The 19455-nt window shown below is 44.4% G+C and overlaps 1 protein-coding gene across 3 annotated transcripts in view; it reads right to left on the bottom strand.

Moving 5' to 3' along the window:
- Positions 1–50: 50 nt before the first annotated feature.
- Positions 51–19455, bottom strand: part of map3k22 (mitogen-activated protein kinase kinase kinase 22) — a 43910-nt gene continuing 24505 nt past the window's right edge. For 2 of the 3 annotated variants that reach the window (XM_026179638.2, XM_080306019.1), the window contains 14 exons: positions 17585–17622; positions 13640–13739; positions 13245–13361; positions 12920–13034; positions 11365–11498; positions 10736–10809; positions 9088–9149; positions 7603–7674; positions 6924–7076; positions 5608–5756; positions 5371–5502; positions 4274–4403; positions 2842–3019; positions 51–2214 (listed from right to left, as the gene is read on the bottom strand). In XM_026179638.2, the coding sequence (XP_026035423.1) occupies positions 1986–2214; positions 2842–3019; positions 4274–4403; positions 5371–5502; positions 5608–5756; positions 6924–7076; positions 7603–7674; positions 9088–9149; positions 10736–10809; positions 11365–11498; positions 12920–13034; positions 13245–13361; positions 13640–13739; positions 17585–17622 (1683 nt within the window). In that variant the 3' untranslated portion in view covers positions 51–1985. The remainder of the gene's footprint in view (positions 2215–2841; positions 3020–4273; positions 4404–5370; positions 5503–5607; positions 5757–6923; positions 7077–7602; positions 7675–9087; positions 9150–10735; positions 10810–11364; positions 11499–12919; positions 13035–13244; positions 13362–13639; positions 13740–17584; positions 17623–19455) is intronic. The other variant, XM_026179640.2, reaches the window with a different exon arrangement.

Here is a 19455-nt window from a genome sequence, read left to right as displayed (position 1 = left end):
CAACTTTTAATTCAATTTGCAAATTATAAAAAAATCATTGTGAAACATAGTCTTAAGACCTTCAATTTATTAAGTTAAATGTACAAAAGTTCAATGACTTGATACATTTCATGTTTCAAGGCTTTGTCATTCAGACCAAACAAACTCCGTCCCATTCGAAAGCCTCCCAGTCTGTTCATCCTGCCTACCTTCTCTTAAAAGAGGCAACCATTCATTCTCCTGTCTAAATCACAGTACAATCTACTGTATAACGTAGCTATTTCAAATAGATTTTGTTTATAATGTAAAAAGAAATTTCATACAAAAGTGCAGAACAATATGTATGTACAGTATAATCTTTTGTTGGTTTTTCCATATAAAAGATTTTCAGCTAATCCTGCGTGTGCTTTCTACTAAACAGCCGCTCGCCTTACAAGGAAGCTCTCTGCTTTGGCAGTGAACGTTTGTGTTTGCAAGCACACTCAGGTAAGGCACTAAGGGTTGAAAAGATTGGATCGTCATTCTTTTAAGTGCCTGTGTGTTACAGCAAGTCACGACACCTCCGACATCGACCCCCCCACCCCACAGTTAAACTTTCATTTCATCTCCACTTTAAAGAACACATCATTCCACTCCATCCTTTCAACTCAATGTTTTGTTTTTTTTGGCAACTTGTAATAATAAGCTCCGCCTCACATGACGTCACAGAGACCACGGTGTGCCGTCAAAGTCATTAAGAGACCCATTCGAGATGGCGTGGAAAGCTAAATAAAGGCGTGGGGTGAAGTTACAGCAAAAATATAAACAAGACGCTTCCTTCGGTCTAATTTCACAATCTTTAAAAAAAATTATAAAAAAAAAAGTGACGTTAATGCGTCCGATTTGGTCTGTGCACAAAGCTGCCATAACACAGGAAAGGCTATATGGGGCTCTGAGGTGGCAAAAAAAGTCAGACATGACTAATACTGCACGTTTTCTAAAAGTTATCGAAAGGTTTCAGTCTCTGCAACGTTTCTTTGGCCACTTCTGAATGGAACAAGGCTCGCTGCATGGGAGGATGGAATGACAACAGTAGTGTTGGTATTGCTTAAGAGACATTGCACACGAATGCGCAAAAACAGTTCGCTTTTTCTTTTTCTTCTTTTACACTGAAACACAATTCTCAATAATATATAAAAAAAAAATGCATCAAATAGAAAAATATCTCCTCGGCTGATTATCCTGCACGTCGGAAATGTTTCAATGCATGATATCAAAAAGTGCAACATTGACAATCCTTCCTAAAATGGGCTTGTTTTTGTGAGTGCTTATGAAAGCAGGGTACTGCTGACCCTCGCAGACGTTATAAAAGACATTCTTACTTACAAATTCTTATTGTAAGGCGTTGGCAAAAAATACATTTACATTTTGTTTTTCTAGAATGACAATAGACATCTCATCTGCTAGGATGACTTTATATGCATCATAGAAAAATATTTTACCATCTTAAATTCTGCCCACAGCTTTCTTTAGGCTGATAAGAAACTTACAGTACGGTCACGTGTGATCAATGTAATCACAATTACGTCTCCTCGATCCCGAGACGCTGTTCTGCAGCAGTAAGTGGGTGTAAAGTGATACCTAAAGGTTGAGACGCGACACTTTGCTCTAACCTTGGTCACTTTTCCTGCGCTTGTTAAAAGGACAGCAGTCTGGAGCTTGTGAGACTGCCTTCTTGTTAGTGCCCTCCTGAGGGAACACCATGCAAAACCTCAGAGGACTCTGGAGGTCTTAACAGCAGTCACCCTTCCCTCTCAGGGAATAGTCCAGGTGGAGCTAGTAGGATGCAGGAGTCTCGACAAGGCAGACACTAGTGGTGGATAACAGGAAGTTGGGAGTGGTACTGAGCCCTGGAGCTTGGTGACGAGGGGAGGGGGCCCTGGGGATGGGACGGGCCGGAGAGGAGGGGATGCACCGGGGCCACGGAGGCCTCACAGGCAGGGAAGGGGAAGGGGATCCACAGGAGCTCAGAAGCTGCCCTGAACGAATGGGTGGCTGAGCAGAAAGTCTGCAGTGGGCCTCCACTTCTCCTCCACAAACACCTGCCGCAGGAAGTCCCTGCAAGCGTCGGACACACCCTCGGGAAGCGTGGGCTTTGTAGGCTGGGTGGCGATCTTAAAAATGGCTGCCATGGCTTCGTACTCGGCCCACGGGGGTTTCTGGGTCAACATCTCAACAACGGTGCAGGCGACACTCCTGAAGGAAAACAGCACAACAGGAAAAATGATTTGAATGGAGCTCGGCTTGTGTCTATTGTCTACCTTGCACCTCCAACTGTTGTGTCAAATACCAGAGTTAACCCTATGACACGAGCGCAAATCCAAACAAACTTATTCCAGTATTGTACTCTTTCTCTAAAGCTTGGAGCAACCAATTACACCCTAGAACAATGGGCCCAAAAACTGCTGAATCTCACAAAAATCTACAGTTAACACTGTTTGGCAATGCAATGATACGTTAGTATATCTGGCTTCTTATCAAGTCTTTAAGTAAGCGCGCTCTCTTAGAAAACTGTATAAAGTGCTCTAATCTATCGGCACATACAGCCCTTATTTAAAGTTCATATTTATGTGAGTTTCTGAAGTAGCGTGTAACTAAAAAAGTTCATTTATTCCATTTATTACTCGACTGCATTTCTAATTTCAACGCCTCAGTGTGTTAAATATCAACAGTATTAGTAAACAGAGTGCATATCGCAGCAACTGATAACAATATCATTTATTGCTCAAGGTCATTTTATTGCTTTTGCTTTTACAGCGACGGCAGCAATCTGATATTGTTCGCCCCTTCAATCAATACAGTTCTATCTAATAATTTCCTTACCACACATCAGCTTTCCTCCCATATCCCTCCCCGTTGATGACTTCAGGGCTCATCCAGTAGGGGGTGCCAGTGACAGACTTGATGCCTGTACCAGACATGCAGATGGTCTGGATACGTTTGCTGGCTCCAAAGTCTCCCAGCTTCACGTTTCCCGAGGAGTCTCTCAGGATGTTAGCACCTGGTGGATCGAAACAAAACGAGCTTGAAAGTATTCAGGACTCTCCCGAGAGCTGTCAGACGCAAAGGGACGCTGACAATTTGGAGTTGCAATTATTGTTATGGGCAAAAAGTGATTGGTGCCAGCAATTCAAGCTGACGGAAGAAGGCAAAAGGTCTTGACTGTTTGGGTAACTGAATACTGGCAGACTTATTTTTAAAAAGCATATCTTTCAGCAGTCTTTATACAAATCCTGCGTTTAGTCAGCTACGCCAAACAGGGAAGTTTATCTTTCTTTCACTTTTCTCACACTGAGGAAAAAGCCTCGTTGGGTTCAGAAAATGAAATACTAAATAAACTGTCTGCTCCACAAGAGACACGTCGAACCTCAACACCCTTTCTCCTCCTATCTTAGTAATTTTCCGAATGTAGCTCTGTCTATCCCATTTCCTTCAGCCACGCCGCTTGTTTGATCAGTGACTAATGTGCACCACTTGCCACTCACCCTCCACCCCCACCAAAGAACTGGCAGGCTGCAAAAGAAGAAACTTGGAGGCTCAAACTATAACCTTTACTTTTTACTGCCCCGAGCTGCTTCTTCCACTGCCTGCACGTTTCCTGTACGTAGGACAACAGGTTCTCTGATAATTCCAGCCTTTGCAAATAAATTCAGAGAAACTTCCAGCTGGTCCGGAGTGAATGTGGACGTGCGTGTGGTGCCAAGCTTAAGTCCCTTTTTTTTTACTGCAAAAACAGAAATGTTCTGTGGTGAGATGAACACACCGTACATTACACGTGCAGAGCCTTTTTGAGTGGAAAGATCACACCCACATGTGCTCTTCATAGAGCCCTGCCTGGTCCTGTGAGACCGACTATCTTTTTCCCCCACCAGTCAGTATATTCCCCTCTTTCTTGGCCGCCGCTTAACGACCCAGTAACTCCCAAAGCTGTGGGCAGCCAAACCAAAACCTTTCCGTCCGGTGCTGAGCATTTTTAGAACAGCCAGTTTCACCAGCACGAAGCCTAATATATCTCAAAGGGGAGTTGAAAATAGCACATTTTTCCAGGCACGTTCTGCAGACGACGAATGACCAAATGAGGAAATGTCAACCCGAATGAAAATGAATGAATCTGTAGTTTTGACCCCCCGCCTATTGCAGCAGCTACTGCTATAGGACCCCATTGAAAAAAGCATTTCCAAGTGTGAGTGTTTGCCGGTTACAAATCCAATTAAAATCCAACCTTGGCCTTTTTCGAGCTTGCGGCTTCATTTACCTTTGATGTCCCGGTGTACAATCATGTTGCTGTGCAGGTAGGAGACTCCTTGGAGGATCTGCCTGGTGTATCTCTTCGTCACCTTCTCCGTCAGGGCTCCGTAGGCTTTTAGCTGGTCTTTTATCGAGCCCTACAGAGACAAACAGAAAGCCTGTGAGCGAATGAATGGATGGGACGGACACGCATGCGAAATTAGAGAAAAATCTACATACACTTATTTTTCTGGAAAACGTGGGTGTTCCAGCTAATTTGTTTGGGGTTTATTTGTGAAAGCAGCCAATTCTCAAGGCCAAAAACCAAGAATGTAAGCATATAACGTGCTGACAGAAGTCTGTTGACTGACTTTGAGTCCAAACTGCACCAGTGAGCTGCATTTCCTTCAATTTCCTGTTTTCCGCTCCTCCTGGGGACACGGCAGGAGCTAAGACCTGATCCTGTAACACCTGTGACGCACTTTAGGACTTGCGGTGAAAACAAAACCTCTGCCTCCTCACTTTCAGCTGTCAACGGGACACCTTAGGAGCTCTCGGGGTCTCTCCGAGGGACACACGGCCCTCCCTCCCTCGGGCCATTAAAGTGTTATCGGTCAGGCGCAGCAGTGAAGCCGTGCCACGCAGCCACACAAAAGCTTGGCTCTGTCACCTCCTGTCTTGCTTCTGCCAACTCTGGCGAAACGTAAACATTTCCAATTTCCAGACAATGTGTGACTAAGACACTCAGCGTCTCTGGGAAATTTAAAAAAAAAATAGCTCAGGAAATATTAAAAGCAGGCTCGGGGACAGGGTCCGCAGGCGACAGTAGCTCATTAAAAAGTTGCTCATTTAGGGAGAATATGATCTCATAAAATGAGCTGTTCTGCTGACATCAACTGCGTGGAGGACATGTTTGTTGACAGCTGGTGACATTTCTAAATAGATTCTAGCAGATGTGGCTGGTAAGGGTTTGATTTTAATGTTTGTGTTAAAATGTCTCAGTACCTATCTTTATAGCCAAACCAAGTCCGGCGCGCACATTCTCAGACGTTAATTGTTCTTTCGAAATTTAAGGGCTGCTCGAGTGTGATTAAATTTACTTAAAATGTCCCGCAGAATACACACCCCGGGCATGAACTCGACAAAAATGGTGAGTTTTCTCTGGTCGAGGTCTCGAAGGCAGCCGTAGTACTGCACAATCCTCTCGTGACGCAGATTCTTCAGCAGCTGAATCTCACACTCCAGAGCATTCACTTCCTGCAGCAGAAAAACCAAAGTTAGAGTCTTCAATTTATTAAAAAAGCCCATCGTATGCCATCAACTTCATGCAAATCCAAACAGTTTTGATATATTTCCCCTCACCTTGCTGGTTTCTTGACAGTCAGGATCAAACGGCACCTGCTTGGCGGCCAGCTCGCGGCCTGTGTCGGCATCGTAGCAGAGGTAGACCTCCCCGAACGCTCCTCGTCCCAGCAGCTTTCCCTGTCTCCAGTTGACTGGCGCCCGTGGTGCTGCAGAAATGAAACGCCAGACTATGAGTCCCCCCCTCAGTAATTAATTGTGTTGCTAAGCCTCCTATGACAGCCAGCTTCTCTATGATATACGGATCTGAGAGCATGTTTATAAAAATAAAAAAAACTAAAGCAAACGTCAAACTCCACTGATCACACATCAACTTCACAGAGACCAGACGTTAAGCGCACCGCAATTTGTTAAATCACTCCCATTGCAGACCCTTCTTAGACTGGGGAAACCCCAGATATCACAGTCAAGCAGTGGAACCGCAACCCACCAACAGACACACAAACTGTGAAAGCCTAGAAAGCTCATCTGCGCGGCTCCCACGTTCTCAGGCTCAGACTCCGGGACTTTGTTTTGGAACCAGCAGGCTTCTCTGTGGCTGCGTTAGACTGTTTGGTCGCGCGTGGGTGAGACGGACACCAGAGACGGACACATCGACCACAGACTTATGAGCCAAGCTTTGGTATTATGATGAAGACAGTTTCTGGGCAGGATGTATAGACTAAATGAGGACAGATGTGATTAGTGAGCCCGTAAAACGGCTTAATTTGGACGATGAGGGGGGAATTCTGCCTGTGACATACAGTACGACTGTGCATTACATCTATCCTCATTGATATATATTATACATTACAATGCATCTGTATAAGGAAGATACAACCCTGAAATAGTGGAACTGCAAAAGTTTTATCTTGAATCATTGAAATCAGTCATTCCTCTGTTTAAATTAGGAACCATCTGATCAAAGTGGAAGTGAACAACACCGCAAATCAACAGTTTAGTCAACACATAATTATGTGGAAGCTATTTTTCTCACATTTTTCAGTCACTTTCACACTAAAATACTCCAGTTTCAGCCTCTCTGCTGTGAGGAGTTTCTGCTTTTCTCTGTTTTATGCGATCGAGAATGCAAGTACAGTATTTTTTTTTTTAAGTAGCTGCTTAGTTTTCAAAGATTAAATGCCTAATATTTAATCAAGCGAATGATCAGCACATGTCCACTAACAGTTGGATTGCCCGTGTCCATTTTTTGTATTTATATTGAGGTCATCGATAGCAATTGGTCACATGAGCCAAACACACAACTATTACAGATTATTTTACAGTGTCGAGCACACGTTCCCCCTGTTTCAAAAGATTTCAAGTGAATCACTTACACTTGGCTGTACCTCGCTGGGAGCTTTTGCCCAGTGAGCGCAGATCGCTGTACTGCAGCGTGCTGTCTCCATTATAGCTTCGAGTGCGGCTGGAGGGAACCAGCTGAAAAAGATTCTCCTGCGGCATGAAGCTCCGCGGAAGTGTCCTACGTCCTGAAAACACATAAACGAACATAATCAGACTTGTCATACACTTTACTCTTGATTGCATTGTGAATCTGTTTTCACACAGTTAACTTCACAGGTGCAGTGCATAAAGTCTGCTCTTGGCCGAAACGTGAGGCCAGCCAGAGCAGACTGCCTTTCGCCACTCCATCCCACTTCCCTTCAGACAGGAAGCAGGGCGCTGTGTTTTTATACAAGCTTGGGTTCACCGCAGGGAAACGTAAATCACTGCTAGCCAAGGTTAGCCTCTGAGTAAGCAATTACTAGCAGCTGCCTGAAACAGCGAGCCAGCAGTGTAATAAATCTCCACGAGGTGCAAAGAAACTCTCTAAAAGAGGATAATATTTCAAAATATCTTGTTTGAAAGTAAGAAATATGCATCTGAAGTTAGAAGACTGTGACCACACTGCAGGACAAAGAGTGGTCTGTGTCCGTGTTGTTCTATAGACATGTTCTGTTGTTATTTCTGTGTAACAGCGCTGTTGTAATTGTTTAAGCAAAGCTGGTTTCTTACTATCTCCGTAATCCTTGCTGCGATTTGGCAATTGGAACTGGCGTGGGAAAGTCCCTCCTTTTCCATGACGACCTGAAAAGAGAGGATTGAGGCAGAGAGAGGTGTCAGCAAGTAAAATAAAGCCTCAACAATTAGTCTCGCATTGCACCCAAATGACAGAAACAATGCTTCTGGATTCACAGTTATGCGTTTATCCACTTTTTAAGTCTAATAATGGCGGTTTAAATGCTTGGACGGGCACTCAAGACACTGCATTCCCATTTTTGCTCATCCCTGATGTGTCAAATCCAGCTGTGAAGCAGCAGAATGGAACGCGGCTCTTTGCACGCTGAACGGGGCCGCCTCCCTGCAGCCAATGCGGAAACTGAAAGCAGCTTGCGTGCGCTAGCTTAGCATTAGCTCTGAACAGTGGAGCAGTAACTAAAGGCGGGGTGTGGGGGGGCTGACGCATGAGAGCACTGACACTCTCCCCCCTCACACAGCAAACACACAATAAACGGAGAGGAGCGGAGCCACTTGGAATTGAAAGCAGCTGTTCTGTCAGATGACTGCCTCCCCTCATGCTGTTTTTGTGGCTGTATCCCATGGATACCGGAGTTATTTTTTGTGTTTGGCAGAGTGGGATGGAGAGGAAAAATCTACTCACAGGGAATGGTAAACAAATACTGTAGCCCTCAGCAGAAGGGCCACACAGCTTTACATCTGGGAGGGTGGTGCGTGTGTGTGCAAGCACGTGCTTGTGTACCCAAGTGGGTCTTCAAGTTCTGCTGCAGCTACAGTATGACGTTCCCTCATCGGCACAGACAATGTGCAGAACTCTCTTTTTTTCATTTACAGCATGGGGGGAGCTGAAAGGGGAAAGAGAAATGGCCAGATTGAGAGAGCCAATGCAGCTTCTCTGTTCACGGAGGCTAGTTTGGCTTTATCTCTCATCCTGCTTCATTTGATCTGCCTTCTGAAGGAAAAGAGGACAGACCGGGACCCCAGGGACAGAGACGAGATGAGCAGGGGGCCATTGAGAAGAGAGGGGAAGTGATCATGCTGCGGCAGGGCAGCAACATCTATTAAGATGGGATGAGGTAAAACAGAAAAAGGCAGTGAATAAAGGGGTCTGTACAGGGGGAGTGTATGGAAGATAGCAAAGGAAGAGACGCAGTACTATCTTACTTCACCGCCTCATCAAACTTAAGAAACACAGCCGAGATTCACCACAACCCATTGTTCATTTTACAGATACAGCCCTAAAATAATATAATCTCCACTTTCATTAGCATTCTCTTCAAGGGGAAACACTCTAGATAAGCAAGAGCCTCTCCTGTAAAACTGAATGTGGAGCTATAAGAACCACAGCAAAAAGTAAGAACAGACAAAGCCTCCAAATAACGAACACGCTTTTTACACCTCTCTTTGTTTGGCAGCTGGGGGCTGAGAAAAAGACATTTTTAGAATTGGAGAGAAACTGCTGCAAGATTTGTCCCCTCTTACCTTTGTATTCGAAGTTAAGGTTCAGGTAATTATTGTCACGGGTGTTCTGTGAGTAAGGAGGGCTGAAATGACAGAAAGCATGAAGGGAAAGTTGAAAATTTTTTTGCTCTTTTAGTTGCTAATTTCCCCTTATCTTCAAACAAAGTCTGGCTACAGCTGCTGGCCTGATACATCAGAATGGGGCTCGACTGCAAAGCGGCACAAAACGCAGGGAATGGCTTTAGTATTCAAACTATCTTCCTGTCACTCACAGCTGATGTAAAACAACAAAGTGGCAAAATTTGAAAAGTTGAGCTCTAGGAAGATTTGTGGACTCACAAAGTCAAACTGCTCGCCACTGAACTAGCAGCAATATAACATATGTCACTAAATGTCTGTATGTGCATCCAACCTCTCTCCCTCCCTGGACATTTCCAACAAGCCCCGTCCCGACGAACCGACAGAGAGTGACGTCTCTGTTGACCGCAGGGCGGCGCGGGGCCACGAGACCCCTGGATAAGGGGCACGCATGCCCGTTCGCAGGGAAAAGTTCCATGCACTCGTTTCCTGCCATTGTTCTGCAGCCTGGAGCCCTGATAAGCCTCGTGCAGGTAGAACTGTTTCCGTCCTGCTCTCTCTCTGTCAGCTCCACGCTTGCTCGCTTTTATTCTCCCTTTGATTCAAATTCACTCTTTTCTCTCCTCAGCCTTTCCCACTCTACTCTCACTCTTTCGCCACTTTTCATTTTCTGGCTCAGTTTTTCCAGCATGTTGCTTGCTCACTCTCTCACATCTCCCACTCAGTCTCTGTTTCTGTCTGTCTCTCACGCACTCTCTCTCGTGATAACGGAGGAATCCAGGCGTCCAGATAAGAGTTCTGTCGCTATGGCAACAGCAAAGTGACCCGATTCCTTTTCCACACAGACAAGCGGAGGAAGGGTCGCAGGGAAGCTACGCTGGTCTTTAGCACATTTACAAACTTTGCTAAAAGCCTCTGGCTGTTGCAACACAGGCGCTCACATCCAAGTGTGTACACAAGCACTCTGTGATACAAACCATGTCTCACAAGGACGTGTACACATATATATATATTACAGATTAATGAAGGAATCCGTATCTGTCAGTTTATGTGTGGCTGACAACCTCGTCCCATCTACTTAACAGCTGATCACACCAATCACCAGCATGTGAGCCATTTAGGCAACATCAATAAATTGCAGCTCCTACTGATAGCCTGAACTTAAGACGTTTAGGGAACAGCAGGAACTTAAAGAATCTACCGACTTTCTGCAGACATCTGGGGAACACTTTTAAGCCTCTGACATCAACACATAACCCACAAATGAGGTGTTTATCGTAACAATATGTTTAGTGCTGCTACAGAAAATAACCTTTATCACACACACTCCCCAATGTGCATGACAAGTCATGCATTTTCTTAAATGTGTGACTCTAGTAATGCACATGGATGACAAACCACATGAGAAAAAAAAAAGCTGCAGTAAACTTTGAGCACACTGGTTTAAAACAAACAAAAAAAATTAAAGAAGAAGAAAGAATTCAAGCCTGCTATCAGCTATATCGGCTGAAAACAGTGCACGTTCTTGAGTAGCCACTGTATAAATCCACAACGACGAGGGCTATAAATCACCCGCTCCATGATGACTCACCTGTCCAGTGCTTGATCTATTGACTGACAGCTGCTCGACAGCGAGTTGTCTGCACTCCCAAAGGGATCCAACATCTGACAGATACAATAACACAAGGAGACCGAGGGTCACGGAGCATGCAATCATACAGGAGAGAGCATACCAAGCAGTGCGGGTGGAGTTGTGCTTGTTACTGTCTCACGTCTTAAGAATTTGAAGGGGTTTGAATAATGTTTGACATCCTCTTTAAATACTGCACAGAAATGTTATATGTGGCTATATAGCCTTGTAAAATCAAATTAGTGCTAGTACTTCTGCTGCTGCTAACAATACAGGGCAATCCAGTATACGAGCAGAGTAAACAATGAATCACCGAAGACTGTTCAGACGATTAAATCTCGACAAAAACACAGTTCTGCCCAAGAGTTCAGCCTTCCAGTCAAGAACTCAAAATATTATATGGGAAAAGAATCTATGAAAACAGCCAATATTGGCCATTTCAGTGCATTAACTACAATAAATTAACTACATTTGGTTGAATAAATGTCAACCTGCCAAAGACATCAAAAAGATCTTTTTTCTGAAGTCTATTCAAACTTTTTCAAGAAGCAACAATGCATAAAGCATTTATTCGGCTGATGGACTCTTACACTTTGGTCTGGGTTTTCTGGGATGAACTCCCCTTCACTGTGGATGCTGGTGTAGGAGCCCTGGCGGGCGATCTGCTGCTGCTCCTCAGGGACGCTGCCTGGCGGCGGGGACGTCCGACCTGTGTGGAGGGAACCTGAAAGTGACGAAAAGAAGCACCAGGGGCGGCCAATAAAAGAGAGGGGAATGAAACAATTAAAGTTGAGCGGATGAGTAATGCAAAAGGTGGAAGGGGGGAGGTAAATGAGAGCGAGAGGAGAAATTGAGAAGTGGAGGGAGTGCGGGAAGATGAAGAGATGGGAACGAGGGACAGAGGGGAGAAAACGGCGTCACAGTGTTATTCATGGGAACGAGTTCAGCAGTGCCAGGACTGCGAGAAATGATTTACTAAACTACACTGCCGCCACCTCTAACCTCAATTACTGTGACGAATGCTCTCCTGGCTGAGCTGCGGCGGAGACTGAGCGCTCGTCCTTGTCACGGTAAAAAGATCTACTGAAACTATCGCAGACTGGGCTGACAGGAATACTGAAACAGCGCAGAGAGGCTAAAAGGCACTAAGACGAATAGAAGCGTTGGAAATACGATCAAAGTCTTGTTGTTTGACTGAAGGCTGCAAATTACAACCGCTTTGTCTCGACTGTTCAGCTTTTCTGCCTCTTTCCCCCTGACGCCACAGTCTGCTCCCATACGTCATCGAGGTACCCGGGTTCACATCTCGTCTTCACTCAGCCGTACACCGTGACCGTTCTCCCGTCACCTCTCATCTGCCGCTACTCCCCGCGCTCCTATCTCGGCCCGCTCGCCTCGTCTCGCACTCGTGCCTCGCTGGCAGGGAGAAAAACTGATGGAGGGCCGATAATTCTGGACGATTTATGCGCTTGCGGCCACATGACGAAGATAGGCTCGCAAGAGCGATCACAGCTGCTATGCAAAGATGCAAACGTGATGGCAGGAGCGAGCACCGGTTTGATTCTGAGCGTGTCTGAGGCCGAGATACGACCGAGACGCTGACCTTTCTGGACAGAGCTGATATTAAAATAAACCAAACATGCCTGGGGACGAGGAGGGGGGGGACTACAAAGTGTGACGTGACAAGAAAAGGTTTTTTTTTTGTGCACAGTTTTAGATGAGAAGACAGAAACTGCTCTCATGCATGTGCTTTGAATACTAAAGCTACTATATATTTACTATATACATCCAAGTATGGTCACAGTTAACATGACAAAAAGCTAACAGGCCAAAGACAGCGGCCAGACAGTTGCTTAGCATGAGTGCAGGAGTTTGTCCTTGCTTTGACATGACAAGTCCTTGGCTGCTTTCACCTCCGGTTTGCATTTTCTACTCCGATAAAGCATGCGCCCCATCTTTTCCATTAACATTCCTGCGACTTTGACGGCCGTCTGCATCGTCAGGTGACACTGATACGTCATCCTTGAGGCTTTAGCACATGACTGAGAAACCTTTGCATCAGCAGAGTGCTTTTCTGCCTCCTCTCACATTTAACAACTAATAAAAACAGCATAAAAACACTTTTTTTAAAACATGGAAGCTCACCTGTTGAGTGTTTGCGCACCCTCTCTGAGCCCTTTAGCAAGGAGCCCTTCAAATCTCCCAGTGACCTCGATGACTTCATCTCGCTCTGTTTGTCCCTGCTGTTCACCTGTAGGTACTGGAAACACAGGAAGTAGGAGAGAGTGAAAAAAGGGAATCGGCTCAGCAGAGGAAGAGAGGACAGCATTACCTCATTGTTCAGTTACATCACCGTGTGTGGAAGCAGTTTGTTTCCTCATTTTGCAAAAAAAACAAAAAACTAAAAAGGATGACTTCATTCACCTTTGTTCCCACTAACTGCCCAAAAGTGAGCATCTTAAAAACTCACATGGTTGTTTTTAGGAGTCTTTAGCAGTATCCTGAGCAGCCCATTGGTCCCCGAACTGCAGCCCAGCGTCAGCACCGCCTGATCCAGGTCCTCCTGCGTCTTCAGGGGCAGCAGCAGCTGATAGGACAAGAAAGCACACAGCACATGAGCTTCAATTCTCTATTGTTCAGCAACAAGAGCACGTGAATGCAGCAGCACATGTATGACATCAAGGGTTTCACAATAAAAAACAAAAAACATGTAAATAAACAAAGCTTTTCTTGGATCTTGACAGCTTGAGAAAACAAACGTAACGCCACTTCGAGGACACGCGTACTGCAGTGCATACTGGAGGATTGTCACGAAAAACAACAGATAAAACTGTAACACGCCAGCTACACGAGTCATTCTCTTACCTCTTTCTCCATGAAGAACATGTCCATCTGCTGGCCAAAGGCCTCGGTCACTTTCTGCAGCAGCTCTTTGATCTTCAGCGGCCTCTGAAACAGGATGATTCTGGAAAAAGGAGAAGGCCAGCCGGGTCAGAGGTGGGAGAAAGACGGTCATGTTGTGTCTGGCTGCAGCAGAGCTGACAGCCTGCTGGCTACTGGTTTGTAGCATTAGCTTGCACCTGATAAATCTCTAAGAACCCGTTTTCATTTACTTTACAGCAGCGGGAAACAGAAGATAAACGGACGGGGGGTCAGCAGGGTCGAGGAGAGGAGTGAGCCGAGCCACCGAGATGCTAAGAGGGCATTAATCAGTGCAGTGAAAACAGAAAGTGCAGACATACTCTCCACTTGCATGTCTGTGCTTATCTACTGTATGCTTACGTGTATTCCCGTCCGAGACCGACCTTATCAGCAAAAGTCTTGTTGTGAGTGTATATATGAGACGCATGTGTGTTTGTAAAACTTTACATGCATGAGTGTGCTTCCCAATCAGTGTGTGCATCGGCCACTGTTTCAACACCATTGGGCCTCTCCGCTAAGCCAGCACAAAGGCAGATGGGAAACTTCCTGAGAGGAAAGGGGGGGAAAAATCTGGAGCGGCAGCAAAAGCAGCAGGATGTGTGTCTTTCCCTCGTCTTTTAAAGAGTGACAGAGTGAAAGATACAGAGACATGGAGATATTTACAGACGTCTGTGAGAGAAAATAAAGGGGGAGGCAGCCTGAGAAAATAAAGCAGAGAGAGAAGCAGAGAGACTCCTGTCCTGTCCTCCCCCCAACACCACCATCTACCCCCACCTCACTCTCTGCTTCTGAAGAATCTGCAGCGCTACTATCTCTTTATAGTATCCTGATAAAAGGGACTTGTTTTTATCCCATCACTTCCTCATCAGAGGCCAAAGCTTTGCCTATCTTAATGACCGCTCATTGGTTCCCTCATTTGGATGGATTCTGGGAAAAGGGGGGAGGCTGCAGATCAGAGGCAAGCGGCGGCACAGCTAAACACTCCTCGTCTCTGTTTAGATTTGGTGATGATGTGTGCGATAAAGAGCTGGAGGGATGTGGGGACGGGGGTTTGGGGGGCTTGTACAAGGATGCGGCTCCAAAAGATATGGCTTTTCTTCCTCTGCATGCGGACACACTCAGTCGCAGAGGTTTGCAGAGTTGGAAGAATGCTTTCACACGTCCCAGCGCACTCTCTTTCCCTTTTGTCTCGTGGAGAAAAAAAAAAAAAAAATCACAATAATATAAACACTAAGAGAAAAAAAAAGGTTTGGCTCTGTTCCCGCTCTCTCTCTCTGGCTGTAGACCTTGAGGTAGGGGGGAGAGCGAGTCGCTCTACAGCTCTTATTTCCTGCCCCAAACCTTCAGTGCTTGCCAATGAAAAGAGAGAGAGAGACCATCAGATCCGATTCCACTGTGGACGGACAACACGATCATCCTGACTCAGGGACTCCTGATACCTCGAGTTAGGTAGAGGACCCTCAAATATAATGCTATTCACCGCACAGCCTGGGATTAGATCTGTGCAGTCAGATCGTCTTGATAGTAGCTGCTCGAGTATGAAAGGAAGTTCAGATTATTTTCTTTCTTCTTCTAATCTAATAAGCCGGCTCGTAGGGTCTGTGCTGAAAGAGATTTTAGATCGAGATCGAAGAAATGCAGTTCAGTTTCCATTCACTGAATTTTTTATGAGGGTTATATTTTTTTTTAGGCTTTGCTTTCTTACTTAGCTGAGAGTATTTGCAGTTTAAGCCCCGTTTAGAGGCTTAAACTAAGGAAAAAAAGGTTTTGCTAACTCTAAACCAGGGGTATTCAACATGAGGCCCGAGGGCCACAATCGTTCCAAAAAGAGACTTCAATCCGTCCTTCTGGAATATAAGAACTTTTAACAGTTTTACACCTACTCTTATAATACAAATCTCCTACTGCAATTCATATTACACCACAATAATTAAGTAGCAATTAAATGAAAAAAAAATATTTACAGCTTTTATATATATTTTTTTCTACAGTGACTCCAGAGACAGTTTTATCACACATTTATCACTTTGTTTCATTGATCCCGCCCTCTTAAAATCAAAGTAGGATGTACATGAATTACAATGTAAAATGACTTTGACATCCCTACTTTAAATAATCAGTTCACAATCGCAAAACTGCTTTTTTATTTTATTTAAATAAAAAACCCACAGCTATTAGTCATAAACGCAACATTAGCTTTCATCGAGTCATGCTTTTAAGACCACCTGATGTGGAAAACCAAAACAGTGAGCTGAAAGATCCTGCAACGCTCTGCAGAGCTGGTGTTGACTGTAGCCTGTTAATAATTCTCAGAGGGTTTGTCTCTCCGAGTGACCCTTTTCACTGTCGCATACCTCGAGTTACCCGATCCCCTGTTAATATACAGAAATATTGATTAAAGCTGCGTTAAATAAATATTTAAGTTACACAGGTTTTAATGTGATTTCGATCCTTTTCTGTTCTGGAAAGAGGTCGACGAGGGTGTGAATCGACAAAGCGGATGAAAGAAAAAAATCATTAAATAAAAAAGAGATTTTCCTTTCAAGTCTATGAATGGCATCTTCTAAAGTGAGCTGTTGGCTGTCTTTTCTGAGAGAGCAGTGTGGAGTGAAGGGAGCTCGTGAGAAAGGGAAGACTGCGAGACGAGGCGGAGGGGGGGGCGCAGAAACACAGAGACAGGAACATGAAAAACTCGTCTCTTCCTCAGCAGTAGCCAATTAGGGCTGTGAAAAAGTGAAAAGGCCCAGTGTGAATCAGTGCTCTGCTGGCCGAGCACGCCGCTTTCCTTCTCTTTCCCACTCCTCTGAGCCTGTGGCTTTCTTATCACAGTATCGCTGAACCGATGCCCGTTCCCCTCGTCTATATTCTGATGAATCGAGGCAATTATTGCAGTAGGTTCTGGTCAGTTTCCCTCCAGTGTTAACAGAACATATCGTGTTTGTCACTTCAGTTCAGTCTCTGCGGGCTCCTGAGTAAAGTTTTAGACCAGGGGTCCAGAATCCCAGTCCACGAGGGCCGGTGTCCCTGCAGGTTTTAGATGTCAACACACCTGAATCACATGATTAGTTCATTACCAGGCTTCTGGAGAACTTCAAGACAGTTGAGACGGTAATTTATCCATTTAAATCAGCTGTGATGGATCAAGAACACATCTAAAACCTGCAGGGACACCAGCCCTCGTGGACTGGGATTGGGGACCCCTGTTTTAGAGTGTCAGAGTCTGCCAGTGGAACCAGTGGACCTTCTCCAGAGCTGCGAGACCCAACTTAGCATCCGTGCGTGGCATGACAGAGCTGGGATCCCAGTGCGGACAAAATGAAGACCAACACCAAGTTAAGTGTCAGAAATTCTCTCTCTCTCTTTTTTAAACATCCCATTGGGTAAACAAACTATGAGGCAAAAAAACAAAAAACTGCTTGCTAGACTGTCTCCAAACAGTTTGAGTAACCAGCTCTGCCTCTTGAGTAAGTGAAAAGCTGGCCGTGTGAGCGAGTACAAATGTCTCGTGACTGAAAAATGTGGAGGGAAAGCAGGAGAAAACGCGCAAGATGAAGCATTAATTTGGGGTGTGCCTGGAAGTCTGCGCATTGTACTCAAACGTTTGGCTCTCGCTGCATCTTTTTGATCTCCCTCTCTCTCTGACCCTCTTCTCTTTTTCCCCCCTCTCCTCCCTCTTAAACAGCCCATCCGAGCCTGAAACATAAGGCCTCGGCTAAATGTCAAAGTAGAAATTTTCCCTCTCTTTATGCTCCTCTGGCATGTAACTGTGATTTCCTCTAGACACAAAGTCCCAGGCATGGCAAAGCATAACACACAAAAAAGATCCGAAGCACAGAGTAAAGGCTTGGACAGAAGAGCAGAAAAAACAATACAGAGGTTCAAACATACCGTTTTTCTCTCTCATGCTCCAGCTTGACTCTTAAATCCTGTTGAGAGGAAAAATAACAACAGAGGGGAGTTATGGAAGTGGAAAGTTAAAATGATTCATAGTTGTCTGTGGGATTTGGCCTGCCTAATAAATGAAAACGATAAGCTGGACCAGGAATTGAGGTGACAAAAAGCATTATGATGATACATGTTTTATATCCACGTTGCTGGATTTGCTGCGGATTTTGTTCTACAGCACAAAGACAACATTATCCTTCAACACTGACGATGGCCCGACAAATCTTTGTTTTCTATTCGTAGTCATTGCCAATGGGAGCAGGAATCTGGAGGAGCCTGCATGTCTGCATGAGGTAACGGTGTTACACTAACGCTGTCATCACATCGGTGCGGAAGAAAAAACGTAAGGGTTTACCCCAACAACTCGCAGAGGAAAGCAGCACCGTGACGGCCGGAAACCCTCTCTGCTCCTCGCTGTTTGTTTATGTCTCATCATAAACATTGCTGCTTTAAGAGGATTCGCCAATTATCATTCCACAGACACGCAAAGATACACGAGGAAACGACTTCAGAGAGGCACAAGGTGACTGAAGGGAACGATAAGCTGTCCAAAATGTGTTGGTTTAGTTTCTAAACTGCCATAAATGTACATAATACCGGAAACTATTGGAATGGAATACTCCAATACGGAATACTATCTCTATCTCTATATAGATATATATAGATAGAGAGATAGATAGATATATAAAAAGCCCACCAAGCATCAGGAAAGGATTTTGTCAATCTGACGGACGGTGTCTGTAAGACGCTTGAAAGACAATGCTGTGCACAAGTCTTGAGCCAAACCTCCTTTCTTTTTGTTCTGCTAGGAAAACGTGATTAGTCCAGCAATTTCATTATTCACATGTCAGCATATATGGAAATATATTATATGAGGCAAAAATAAGAGTTTATACATTTCTAATGGGCTTAAAAATCAATATTTGGTACGACCTCATTTATTCTTCAACACAGCCTGAACTCTCTTAGTCAAGTTTTGATATAATTTCTTGAAGTAGTTTTCAGGAATAGTTCTCCAGGCTTCTTGAAGGACATTTAAAGCTCTTGTTTGGATGTTTGCTGCCTCTCTCAATATCATCCCACAGTGCTTCAATAATGTTGACGTATAGGCTCTGGGGAGGCCAATCCATGACTCTTATTTGTTGTGTGTTTTTTCTATCCAGGTATGCTTTTAACTAAGAACAAAGAAGGGAGGGGCCAGAAGAAATCAGACTAGAAAAATAATAAAAACTGTGAAAAATTAACAGTGAAATTAACCCTTTAAGACCTACCATAGAACCAAGTCCGCCAGAGCTTATATTATATTTTTACCTGCTGTGGAGCCATTTTTGGGAGCATTTCAAGTTGCTATACATCAATACAACCATTATAGCCCAGATTTTAATAATATGTATTCATTAAGTGCATAGTAATTACATAAATTGCAAAAAAGTGCAATAAACTACAAAAAAAATTGAAAATCGTTTTTGCTTTTTTAACATATATTTCTAGTTAGAGAAATTTAAGAGGCTTATCCCTCAAAACTGTAAATACAAAAAAGTTGCACAAAATAGTTTCCCACCACAGGAAATTTATTTTGAGTGTCTTCATAGTTTTATTTTTGAAATACACCAATTTTTATACACTGCAGGAAAAACGAAAATAAATATTATACTGCAAATTTGCAAAAAAGCAGCATATGCATCAAAATAAACTATTTCCAGCAGTGCAATATGAGTCCTAAGCATCCCAAAAACGACACAGAAAGTCATAAAGTCAAAGATAACTTTTAAAAAGACGAGTATAGGCTCTGAGGGCCTGATAGTAAAAAAGAC

Source organism: Astatotilapia calliptera, chromosome 9 (genome assembly GCF_964374335.1).
Source record: "Astatotilapia calliptera chromosome 9, fAstCal68.1, whole genome shotgun sequence".
Classification (NCBI taxonomy): Eukaryota; Metazoa; Chordata; class Actinopteri; order Cichliformes; family Cichlidae; genus Astatotilapia; species Astatotilapia calliptera.
Note: the sequence above shows the minus strand (reverse complement) of the source record. Positions and strands in the feature narration are given on the sequence as shown.